The sequence below is a fragment of the Salvia hispanica genome, chromosome 3 (genome assembly GCF_023119035.1).
Source record: "Salvia hispanica cultivar TCC Black 2014 chromosome 3, UniMelb_Shisp_WGS_1.0, whole genome shotgun sequence".
Classification (NCBI taxonomy): domain Eukaryota; kingdom Viridiplantae; phylum Streptophyta; class Magnoliopsida; order Lamiales; family Lamiaceae; genus Salvia; species Salvia hispanica.
The window spans coordinates 21400892-21414183 of NC_062967.1; the positions used below are offsets into that span (position 1 = coordinate 21400892).

General features: G+C 32.1%; 2 protein-coding genes across 2 annotated transcripts; both read left to right on the forward strand.

The window, feature by feature from the left end:
- Nucleotides 1-640: 640 nt before the first annotated feature.
- LOC125209570 (fatty acid desaturase 4-like 1, chloroplastic) lies at nucleotides 641-1476 on the forward strand. Its single transcript, XM_048109166.1, has one exon. The coding sequence runs from the start codon at nucleotides 641-643 to the stop codon at nucleotides 1343-1345; it is 705 nt and encodes a 234-aa protein (XP_047965123.1). The 3' UTR covers nucleotides 1346-1476.
- A 9021-nt stretch (nucleotides 1477-10497) lies between these two features.
- LOC125214188 lies at nucleotides 10498-13284 on the forward strand. The gene is made up of 7 exons (XM_048115096.1): nucleotides 10498-10912; nucleotides 11275-11415; nucleotides 11495-11860; nucleotides 12000-12245; nucleotides 12425-12517; nucleotides 12641-12841; nucleotides 12931-13284. The coding sequence occupies exons 1-7, from the start codon at nucleotides 10604-10606 to the stop codon at nucleotides 13144-13146; spliced, it is 1572 nt and encodes a 523-aa protein (XP_047971053.1). The 5' UTR covers nucleotides 10498-10603; the 3' UTR covers nucleotides 13147-13284.
- The last annotated feature ends 8 nt before the right edge of the window (nucleotides 13285-13292 follow it).

The following is a 13292-nucleotide window of genomic DNA, read 5'->3' on the forward strand; positions in this document are numbered from 1 at the left end:
CCAAAGTGACAGAGAAAAATTTCGTCCAAATATGCCCAAAACGTTAAGTCTTTATAATTTATTCCTTACAAAACTAAACATTATGCGTTTAGATTAAACAAAAAAAAAAGAATTACTAAAATATAGCCGTCTAGAAAACCTATTACAAAGGATTGCTACCCAAAAAGGAATAAGGATTATTTAAGTGAGTCAACATTAGCCCAATTATTATAAGAATACAATTCAACTTAAAAACTGAATTTGTATACAAACAACATTCATATAGTTAGATAATTGATTTGGATATCTATACGAACACTTTTACGGGTACAGAAACGCAATCGGCCATTATATTAAATACAATTAACTAGTATTTTTCTCCATACGTGCCAACTGTTTTTGACCTTAACAAATTTGCAAAACCACATATATATTGCATAAAATGAAAACACGATGACGTGAACCAAATAAGCACTTATTATATTTTGCTTTGCTTCTCCGATCACATTTATTCCATATAATACTACGTGGTCTTGCCATCTCTCTAATTTACACTGTCATTACTTTTTCATCACAAAACCTCAATCTTTTGTTCATCTTTCCACGGCTTCTCCTTATAAATTCCATCTCCAAACCATCAATTCTCATCTCTCTCTTTAACATGGAGCAAACCCTAAATCAACACAATATCTTGGCTCAACATGCATGCTTCGCCGCTGGCTGCGCCGCCGTGCTATTCTCCATAGGAAAATCCCTACTACTGACCGTCGCCGCACAGGCATGGCTGGGGTCCATGCTTGCCACGGTGGCGGCCTACTTGTTAGCGGACTTGGGCACCGGCATCTACCATTGGGCCATTGACAACTATGGAGGCCCACAAACTCCGATATTCGGCCCACAAATCGTGGGCTTCCAAGGCCACCACCACCGGCCCATGGAAATCACTAAAATGGACGTTGTCTACAACGTCCATATCACTGCGGCCGCTGTCGCGGCCGTGGCCACCCCAATATATTGGCTATGCAGCGACCCGGTTTTGCTGTCGTTTATTGGGGCGTTTGGAGGGTTTGTGATGTTCAGCCAGCAGTTCCACGCGTGGTCCCACACACCAAAGGGGAGGCTGCCGCGGGTGGTAGCGGCGCTCCAGGACGCCGGGTTTATCTTGAGGCGGGCCGAGCACGCTGCGCACCACCGCCCTCCGTTCAGCACCAATTACTGCATTGTTAGCGGCGTGTGGAATAGGGCTCTGGATAGGTCCAACTTCTTTGTGGCGCTTGAGGTGGCGGTGGCGGCGCTTTTCGGCCACGAGCCGCGGTCGTGGAGCGAAGCCCGCACGGATTGGTGGGAGAAATCAGGGATCAATTAGTTATATAATTGTTTGCTCGTAAATGATTTGATTAATTAATTCATTGTGAATAATAATATTGTGGGATAATATTATTAGTACTTGCTACATGGAAATTTCATGATTGTATAATTCTAAAATATGTTACTACTACTTTATATATATGCTTTCAAATGCAAAATGCTCTACTAGTTGCAAAATATAAATCCGCATGAGCCACGAGAACACTATGAAATCGGCCGCCTGCCACTCTTTTAATTTGTAGGCGTCATATTTGGGAGGTTCCTTCTCCCCTTTGAGATGGTCGATCTTTTCCTGGCTCCTCACGGCTTCTAGCATTAGTCGTGACCAAACAGTGAAGTTTTTTCTGTCAAGCTTAAATCCGATTTAAACTCGTTGGATTTGGCCATATTTTTTTATGATATTTGATGCTCACTTGATCTTGGCTTTGATTTCAAGCTCAGGATAGTACGGTAGGGGTTGTTTGTTGCCATATTTTGGCCGAAAGGTTGAGCAGGGTTTTGAACGATGATGAGATTGCTCTGAAATCTTGAGAAGAAAATTGTTTGATTTTATGATTCAGGTCGAAAAGATTAGGTCTAGGATTGAATTGCCGTGATACCATGTTAAATATTGAGTCTGATCAAAGTGATTATTTCATTGATAGGTTTCTTCTTTATAATGAAGGAATGAGAATGTACATAGGAAAAAATAATTATACAAAAATAGATATAAAAAATAATGTCTAGATAATATTCTTCCAAGAACATATTATTTTCATATGATTTTCTTCCTTGTTACATTTCCTAAAACTCCCAACTCCTCCTAGTCGAGGAATGAGGATATAGCGTTAAGAATTTGTAATCGTGATAAATGCAATTTTTTTAATTAAAACAAACTATGATGAATACACATAATCGCAAAGCCCATAAAAAATGTGGTCCAATTGATTGCAGATTCCACTTTTGGGTAATGGGCTGCTGCTCTCTTTCATCAACGGCCCCGCCAAAATTAGTGATATTGAGAATAGATTAACTATAATGCATTTACATCTTGGTTTTTACAATTGTGTTTTATCTTATAACTAGTTTAGCCCTCCCGTCCATAATTATATTCCCTCCGGTCCATGTAAAATTAACTCAAATTAATACAGTATATAACTATACTAATAAAAAAAAATAAGATTTATACTAGTAGTAATTGATTCTTATAACAATTCCAGAGATAGAAAAAGTAGTAATATATTCTTAAATTAATAATCACACTAAACAAGAAATGACATTATTAACTGTGAATTAAATAATAAAAAAAAAAAGATATAAACGTGGTCTCTGTTCCCTAGATCATACAGTAATTATAGTTCCTCTATTCCTTCTTACCCTTCTCTCCTCCCTCTCACCAACATCTTCTTCATAAAACCCAAATACATCATAGGTGAATCTGGGAGGATAGCAACGGCCAAGTCTTTCGCTATGCTTGGCCTATGCTATCTCTGTCCCTAACTTTATCAATTTATGCATTAAAATATGTGTCAATTCTAACTGATATATATCAATGAGACAGATGAAATATAATATTCTCTACGTTCCATGTTAATTTAGTCATTTTTCTATTTTAGGAACTTCCAATAAAATAGTCAATTCTATTTTTAGCAAAAAGTAATCCTCTCACCCACTTTATTATCTCTCTATTTCTCTTACTTTATTCTCCATCCACTTAACACAATATTCTTAAACTGTACCGAAAAAAAATATCTCTATTAAAAATGAACGAAGGGATACATATTCATAAAAATCAAATAAATATGTCTATTACATATCAAATGGAAGATTTTTATAGTTATTTAGAAAAATTAGTCATTGAAATGACAAATTAGTTATCAAACAACGTAGATAAATAGACAATAATGCATTTGGATCCATCCCACAAAGCCAGCCTTAATCAAATTGCAAGTTAATTGAGTTATAATTTTATCTAACCAATTTTTTTTTAATCCTAAGTTTCTAAATTGAACTGGCTATTCGGATATCTCGCGGACTAGTCTTACGTCCCTACGACACACATTACTATTGCTGGAATATATGAATATCATATCTAATTAACTGCTCATATTAATTTCAGGCACACATTTCTAGCGCATGAGCTATGGTATTCGGAACAAGAATTCTAATTAACAGCTTATACTATTTATAGGCCACATTAATTGTAACAGCCTGTATGAATTATGATAACAGCTTCAACCATATTTTAAAATCCCAACCCCAAAGAAGTAATAAAATAATTTTAGTAGTATCTTAAAATTCATCTCATTTGTTTTTTTAATGGTAAATGTTTATTTTTTGGGTTTACTTAATTAAATATTAATTTTATTGATAAATTCACTAAATAAATTTGATAAATAAAATTAATTTTTAATTTAATTTAATTAATTATATAATTTAACTAAATCATCTCATTTGCTTAATATACTATGAAATTTAATATTATAGTTGAGCTAACATTAATTATTGCATAATGTAGAAATCATAAAAATAAAAGACACAATACAAATATGTAATATAAAAAACAGAAAACAAATAGTTAAATTACAACACTATGTTTATGTAATTCTGAAATGTTTAATGTACCTTAATTTAAGTTTAAATGTTATTGTGGTAGGGAGTGGTTAAATTATACTCCCTCCGTCTAAAATAAAAATAGTTCCATTTGGGAACAACATGAGTTTTAATGAGAAATTAGTAAAGCAAAAGAGATGTGAGAAAAAAAAAAGATAAAGTAAGAGAGATATAAAGAAAAAATAGGTAAAGTATGGGAGAGGGGATAAAAAATGAATAAAGTACAAGAGAGAAACTTTTTATTTATAGAAATGAGACTATTTTTTTGCGGAATCTTAAAATGGCAAAATGAGACTATTTTTCGTCGACGGGGGAGTATCTTAAAATTAGGAAGAAGTTATCTATTGAACAAAACATATAAGTTGTTGACATCCATATCAAATGCCATTTAATATCAATTGCTACATAAAACATACTCCTCCGTCTTTCGTTATTTGAGTCATTTCTTTTTTGTACTCGTTTTCGGAAGAAGATACTCTGCAATAAATAGTTAAAGTGAATAGTGATAAAGTAAGAGAGATAATAATGTAGAGGAAAGTTATTGTCAATATTCTTTTACTTATTTTATTCTTTCTCTCCACTCTAATTATTTATCATAATTTTTTTAAAATGAGTGTAAAAAAAATACTCAGATGATAGAGGGAATACTAGTTAGGGCAATTAATATGGTTTATGCTGCAAACTAATACAACAAACTAACAAAATCCAATCTTTGGTACTATTTCGGCCACCTCGTATTTTCGCCAACACATACACCAATCTTTGTATTTTCTTGAAAAATGCATTTCTTTCTTAGAAGCAACGCCAACGTGTATCCTAAATCAGCACATTTCCATTTTGAATTTCAGTGTCTCTCTCATATTGTACATATAAAGAAAGATACAACACACAATTGGCTTTAAGTGCGCATCAAAATAATGTTAAGTTTTGGACGACGTGTAGGGTACACACTGACAAGTTATCCTTTCTTTGAATTGAGGAATATAACCTACTTTTGATACACACATCTTTCGAACAAACTATGTAGGATTGGATCAAATAAAGTACTTTAAAATGATATAGTATTAAATACGTATAAAGTAGTTCTTGATGCTAAATATCTATCGTAAATTCGTCACTTTGTCAAATGAAAACCCATGATCCTTAGTTTAAAATATAAAAGTTATATTTTTTATTGATCATTTATAACTATAAAATAAGTTTTTAATGAATCTGGGTTATAATACTTGAATAAAATGGTTGAAGCTATATTTCAAAAAATAACCGTAACAAAAGAACTGCTGGAAATTTTTTATTTCGTGATTTGGTACGGACGCGATAATAGGATTTAAGTTATCGATTTTTTATATACCCTCCATTTCAGTCTAAGTGACTTATTTTTTTAAATATTTTGTGTAAATAATACACAAGACTACTACTACATTTATCCATTTCCTTGAAAATGCTCAAAGTTGATCAAAACAAAACGAGACTTAAACTAAATATTTTACATCTTCTCCTCATAAAAGATAAATATGGTAGATTCACTATTTTATAAAAATGTATACTTATCTTTTTATAAAGGTAAATGTGAAATATGTACTCCATATATTATTTTTTACCACTTTTTCTTGGAGATATTGTAAAAGCATTTTCAAGGGAAAGATAAATTAAGAATGTATATTTCTCATTTAACTTCTCAAAAAGATAATTACACCTTCTTAAAAAAATAATGGAATTTAAGGACAGAAGGTAAATTAAAAGGACCATTTTCATTGGAGTATGAAATTCTATGTAAAAAGGTAAATATAGTAGTCATTTCTACTTATCTCTCCATTTACCTTTCCCTTGGAGATTCTCTAAGATGAACAAAAGAAAACGAGATTTAAAATAAATATTTACATCTTCTCCGCAAAAGGTAAATATTGTACTGTAGTTTTTTTTGTAGGGATATTGGTCCTTAAAACCACAAACTTTGGTCAAATTCTGGTTGTTTCCACAAACATTAAAATTGATCTAAAATATCATAAACTTTACATTTTGTTTGTTATTTCCCAACCTGACCTAAATAAAATATTTTATGCTAAAACTTATTCTTTGTGGGCAACCCTAAAACATATATTTTAGATCACTTTTCAAGTCCGTACCATGTAAAAAAGTCATGTAGAAAGTCACGTTGATTTAGTAGTATCAAGTAGGAAAAATGTCATGTATGTTAGTCGGATATAATGATTGACCCGCCGTGGAAAATAACAAACAAAATGTAAATTTATGATATTTTAGAATAATAAAATTCGTGAAAATACCAAAATTTTGCCAAAGTTCGTGATTTTAGGGACAAATATTACATTTTTATTTTTCAATTTAGCTTCCCCTTGAATTTACCACTTTTTGAGATGGTCTATATATTCAGAAATTTTGATTCAAGGGTGCAATAGTTGCAGATATTTAGAGCTTTAAAATTTGACACTTTTATTAATGGTGAATATTTTATATAGATAGCTTGTGAATTGTGAATATCTTATATAGTTGTTAGTTGTAAATACCTAATATTTGTTAGTTGTAAATACCTAATATGAGTATAAATATAGAAATACACAATAAATAAAATTTTTGAAAGAGAAAAAAAATATTTGGAAAAATTTACAATATAAGAAAAATAAAAAAGGAAAAATATAATGCAAAAGATAAAATATTTGGAAGTGGTAAATATTTAGAAATTCTATATGAATATAGATATAATACAACTCACATAATTTATTTGCTAAAGATTTGATTTTTAATAAATAAACAGGGAAGTAACAAAAAGAAAAACAAACTTGTGTCTGTTGAGATTTGAACTTAAGTCTCTACCTTAAATAAACTACCACACAACCACTGCACCACAACCACCATATTGATATTGTTGTCTCAATATATGATTAAGGAGTCAATGTTTGAGTATATGTCTTTTCTAATATTTCATTTATCTCATATAAATAGGTTAATTGAAGATGACATGAATTTTAATATATTATTAATAAAATAAAATAAAATGAGAGAAAAGTAATTAAAACAATAAAACAAATGATAGGACGTGTAAATGAAAAAGTAAAAGAGAAGAATGAAGGATAAGTGGTTAAAAGTTTAAGCCACAACACCCCCTCGTGCTGTGCCACAAAATGCAGAAGTTTTCTAATTAAACGGCAATAAACATTTAGTATTCAATTCATTCGACCACCCCTACCCCCACCCCTATCCGGCTATCCCTACAGTGTACCCCCTACCCCAAGTTTTCTATTAATCCATTTACAATTTGTTACATATATAAACGCATGAATATCTAAGAATCAAACTCGACCGGTCCATCTTTATTAACAAAACGATGGTATATTAATGTTGAAAATATGCCTAACGATGAAGTAAACGTGCAATTATACATAATAAGTGCTGACGTGTTTTATCATGTGCTCAATCATCTCTTTTTCATACAGTATAATTGAATCTTGATTTCATTCTAATTGCTTAAAATAAAATATACATGCATCATCACTAAGACGTGTTCGCTTCAACACAAAAACTCTCCACCTTCGATATCTATAGAGAATGATTAAATGGATATATGCGCGCGAACGGTGTGAATACCTGAGCAAAGAAATCATCTATTTATTTTAAATAATGAGTAATTAAACTACAAAAGTGGTATATATAGGAAGCATACTTGAGATACTTCGTGAAAATAAATTACATATTAGCTATCTGAACAATATTCATTTGAGATACTTTTTATTATTTTTGGACATTTTTTACTATTTCTTTAGTTTTTTACATTAAAGGATATTTAATTAATATATTTAAAGTATTTGTTTCTCTCTTTATTTTACAAAAACGCGAGATTATAACCCTCAATTTATATGTTGTGCATAAAAAATGAAAACTAGATTAAGGTTATTTGGCAATTGCAGCCCACAACAAAACATATGTAACACCCCCACTTGGCTCCTTACCAATTAGATATATACTTGTATCTATTGCATTATTATTTATCGTTATAGAAAAAATTATTATTATAATTTAAAAGTAACAATATATATTTTGATACTTTATATATATTTTTAAATCAAATAAATATTTCCTATAAAAAATAGGATAAAATATTATCTATAATATAAAACAACCATAAAAATGTCATAAATTCGATAAATATAATTTAAATAAATATCAAGTAATTAGGAAAGTTTTAATATATTAAAAATGAATTAACATCGCTTTGAGAAAATATAAATATGTATTGATTTATTTGCTTCAAATTTAATTTTTAACGACATAAAACAAAATTTATTAATTTACACAATTCTATAACTATATTTACGAAAATTATAATATACTGATAAAATTTAACAAATAACATTATATAAATTATATTTTATTTACTTACTAGAAATTTAGTCCTTAAAAAAATTACGAAAAAGGAAAATAATAAATACTCTCTCCGTTCCAATTAAGTTAAATCAAAACTTTTGAGCACGAAGATTAAGAATTATATTGAAAAGTATAAGAGATGAATATAGTAGGAAAGATGTAAAGAGAGTAAGTAAATGATGCAATAAAGCAAGAGTGATTGGATGTTTTATATTTTATAGAAAAAATAAATGACTCGGCTTAATTAAGACATCCTAAAAGCAAATACGACTCGACTTAAACTGAATGGAGGGATATTTAATCCATAGTGATATGTTGTCTCATTCTTATTGCACTAAACTACTACTGCAAGGTAAAACATAGTACTACTATATAATTATCAAAGACTCAACCTCAACACTTTATAGCTAAATTTATAATACTTGATTTTTAAAATTTGATTAATGCAAATTAAAAATTAAATAGTTAAATAAAGAATAAAATTAAAACTAATAGGTAACATAAATATATTATTTTGTTTATTGAAAATAATTGGAAAATAAATATATATACAATTATGCATTTATAATGACCTTATACATATTTATCTTCTCTTTATATAAATAAGTATTTTTGACTAAACATGGAAAATACCTACTACAATTGCGTAAATAGGCCCTCGTGTCATTATAATGTGATTAATGAAAGTTATTTGATCAAGGGGAATTGGCACCTAAAATTTTACGAAATTAAAAAAAATTAAGAACTTTAACCTTGACATATAATATGAATATCACAAAATTAAATAGTTATTGAATTTTTTCAGTAGTAACGGAATCCGACTACTTTAAAATGACATGGATAACCAGATATTTGTTATATTGACTTTATAATCTAATCACTCTTATTTTTCAGTAGTAATGTAATGTTTTCGTCGGAGTGGTGTATCTAATGTGATGTGATGATAAATGAGATGTAGTAAAATTCTATCGTTGGTGAAAAAACCAACAACTGTTTATGTTATTATTTTTATGGTATATTTCTATAAATAAGTGAGCAAATCAGGATATATAACATCAAAGACAGGTAAAATAGAACTAATTAAGAAATGTAAAATCATTATTATTTTTCATCGATATTCTTATAATTTTTTTAAATAGATATAGTTTAAATTTAGTCCCTATACTTTGCTATTTGTACATTTTCGATGCATGTATTTAAAAAAAATATTCGCGAGTAGTGATAGAGCTTGGATTTTCGACATTGAGGGGTGGTACTCCCTCCGTTCCAATTAAGTTGAATTAAAATTTTTGGGCACGGATTAAGAAATTTGGTTGAAAAGTAGAAGAGAGAAATAAAATAGGAAAGATAAAAGAGAGAGTAAAGTAGATAATCGAATAAAGTAAAAGTGATTGAATATTTTATATTTTTATCAAAAAAAGAATATGACTCAACTTAGTTGAGACGAAGAGAGTTTTTTTTTTTTTTTATTGATACCGACAAAAGTAGATATGGTATGAGCATTAGAAATTTAGAATAGTCCCTAGAATTAGAGATAAATAATGAGGAACAAATATTAAAAAAATGAGTATTAGAAAACAGAAATGCATATGGTTATTACATATTATCTTAAAGTTTTTTTCAAAGTGGGCATCATCAACAGTCTATATATGTTCATATTGTTCATTACACAGATTTCTATTGTTATGTTCATATTCAAAATAATTTATAAGGCTTGTTACATCCAAACAACAGATGAAATTTTCATTATTATCTGATAAAGTAAGAAAGAAGAAGTGATATGAAAGATTTTATTTTCATTGGCAGATAATTGCCCATCCTATTATGAAATAGAAAAAGGGATCAAATGAAAGATTCTAATTTTATTATTAGCGATAAGTGTTTAGATTAAGGGTTGTATTTACATTATTAGTGGATAATTATCCATCCTAGTGTGAGAAAGAAGAATAGATTCAATTTTAATTAGCGGATAAATGCCCATTTTAGTGGGAGAAAGAGAGAATCCATAAAAAGGGGAGAGAGAATAAAGGATGATTATTTCAAATAGACTAAAATACTTTCTCCAATCCGTCGTAACTTGTAAAATTTGCATTTTTGTTTAATTTGAATTGCAAAAAATAAGAATTTAAATCATAAAATCGAATTATATACATAACAGACAATTTGCATTTGCAGAGGTTTCTTCACACTTGATCAACCTCTCTATAAATTGAAGAGAAATCCCACAAACAAGAATTCGTATTCATCAAACAAGATTCTACCAACTCTCCGCCATTTCTAAGCCATGAACAAAATCGCCACAATTCTGATTCTGATTCTCTCGGCGATTTTCACAATTTCCTCAGTTGAAGCCTTGCAAGCGCCGTTTCACCCCGCCGATGTATTGCCGTTGCTCCCTCGCCAGGTCTCGAAGCCTATTCTCAACGCCCTCAACAGCGCCGCCGACCTGATGCCGTCTTTCGTCGGAGCCGCCACCTCCGCCAACGCCTCCGATTTGCAATGGAAAGGAGCTTGCTTCTACGACTCCACTGCTTGGCTGGAGTTCCACAACCGTAACAACACTCGATTTGGGGGCGGCACTCTTCACCTCAAGGTCATTCTCTTCTCTTCTCCCCTAATTTGATCATTTCTTTTGTTTTAAAAATGATACCAAAATAGATGAATTTTTGAAATGTTGGTTTCCCTATTGGCATAGTGTTTTAGATTGTTTCTATTATTACTATTGAGTTTCAATAAATTTGGCTATTGATTAAAGTGTGTGTTGGTGTTAAGGGATGATTTCCCTTAACAAGATTCCGGAGCCAGCGATCAGTACAGAATTGAAATAAATATATGAAAATAAAATAAGGATAATTGTATTTCTCGATTTTGAGACATGCTCGAATCAATTGGATAATTTGAATAGGAGAGTGATGCTATGTGTAGTTTACCGTGCTCATCTGAATCAATTTTCAGTTGAACAAGCCGCATAGCTTGACATGTATGGATCTCTACGTGTTTGCAACGCCCTTTCGTGTAACGTGGGATTACTACATGTTGGCCCGCGAGCATACTCTTGAGTTCAAAGAGTGGGAATCCGAAGCTGAATATGAATACGTGAGTTGAAACTCTTTACATATTTTGCAGCTGATATTTCTCCATATCACAATTGTAACTCAACTTCTGTGACAATCAGGTTAAAACTAGGGGGGTTTCGATTTTTCTGATGCAAGCAGGGATGCTAGGGACTTTCCAGGCTCTGTGGGAGGTGTTCCCTTTGTTCACGAATACCGAATGGGGCGAAAACTCTAACATAGCGTTTCTTAAGAAACACATGGGTGCTTCCTTTGTGGAACGTCCCCAACCGTGGGTCACCAACATCACTGTTGATGAGATACAATCCGGAGATTTCCTTGCAATATCCAAAATCCGAGGGCGATGGGGCGGTTTTGAGACTTTAGAGAAGTGGGTGACCGGAGCTTATGCTGGTCACTCTGCTGTCTGCTTAAGAGACTCCAAAGGGAAGCTATGGGTTGCAGAATCAGGCCATGAAAATGAAAAGGTGATTTCACTCTTTTCTGTACATTCAGTCACAGGCACAGCCAATTCGGAAATACTATAACGCATTAACATGTTCGTTACGAGAGTTACAATTATTGTGGATCGCATGAGTACCATTTTGATTCGAGGCTGTTTTGTAGGGAGAAGATGTCATAGCTATTTTACCATGGGATGAATGGTGGGAGTTTGAGTTAACAAAGGACGAGTCAAATCCACACATAGCATTGCTCCCTTTGCATCCTGAAGTCCGGGCCAGGTTTGACGTAGATGCTGCATGGAAGTATGCTAAGAGCATGTCGGGGAGACCATATGGTTACCATAACCTGATATTTAGCTGGATCGACACTACTAGCGATAACTATCCAACACCCCTCGATGCTCATCTGGTACTGTATTTCTTTTTTCTTTTTTCTTTTTTCTAGTTCTTAAATCTTAAAACTGTGTCACTTTTTATATTTCTTCTCCTGTTATCGGTCTGCCATGTTCGTTGCAAGCATGAAGCATGCATGGCCACAATGTCTTTCGATTTTCTGTTCTTCTGTTTTAATTTGTGGGTTGTTTACAGGTGGCTTCTGTTATGACTGTTTGGAACCAAATGCAGCCTGCTTATGCTGCTAAAATGTGGAACGAAGCATTGAACAAACGACTTGGAACGCAGGTTTCGTTTACTGTCTCATCGACCTATTACTTACCAGATTTCTTATAAACATGTGGTTGTTGCTGAAGAAACACAAACAATATGATGTTTAGAAAAGTGATATAATTAGTTTCAATCCTGCAGAACTTTACTCTTAGTGAAATTCTTGTTGAAGTGGAGAAGCGCAAGTCATCGTTCGGTCAACTGTTGGCCATCCCTGAGCAAGATAATTGGGTCTACGAAGATGGGAGGTCGACATCATGCGTCGCTTTTGTGTTTGAGATGTACAAGGAAGCAGGGGTGTTTGGCAAACTTGCAAGCTCTACGCAGGCCACTGAGTTCACGGTGAGTAAAGCAAGTCATGTCGAAAGTATAAACTAGCAATTATCTGTATGAATGTAACTCTCAGAATCAACTGGTGTGGAATATTTCAGATAAAGGATGCCTACTCCCTCAAGATCTTCGAAAGCAATTCAAGCCGTTTACCAACGTGGTGCAACAATGGGGACTCTGTGAAACTTCCCTTCTGCCAGATTAGAGGGAAATATCGGATGGAACTACCCGGCTACAACACCATGGATCCGTATCCACACATGAACGAAAGGTGTCCATCGTTGCCCCCTAATTATGACAGACCATCGGGTTGCTGAGGAGTCGTTGTGTTTTCGGGTTACTCTTGCACTACTTCTTGTGTCCTAATGCATAACCACATTGTCTATGTATATGTATGTATGTATGTACATGAAATATACAAGTGTTATTGAGAAATCTTGAGTTTGTTATTGCAATCTGGTTG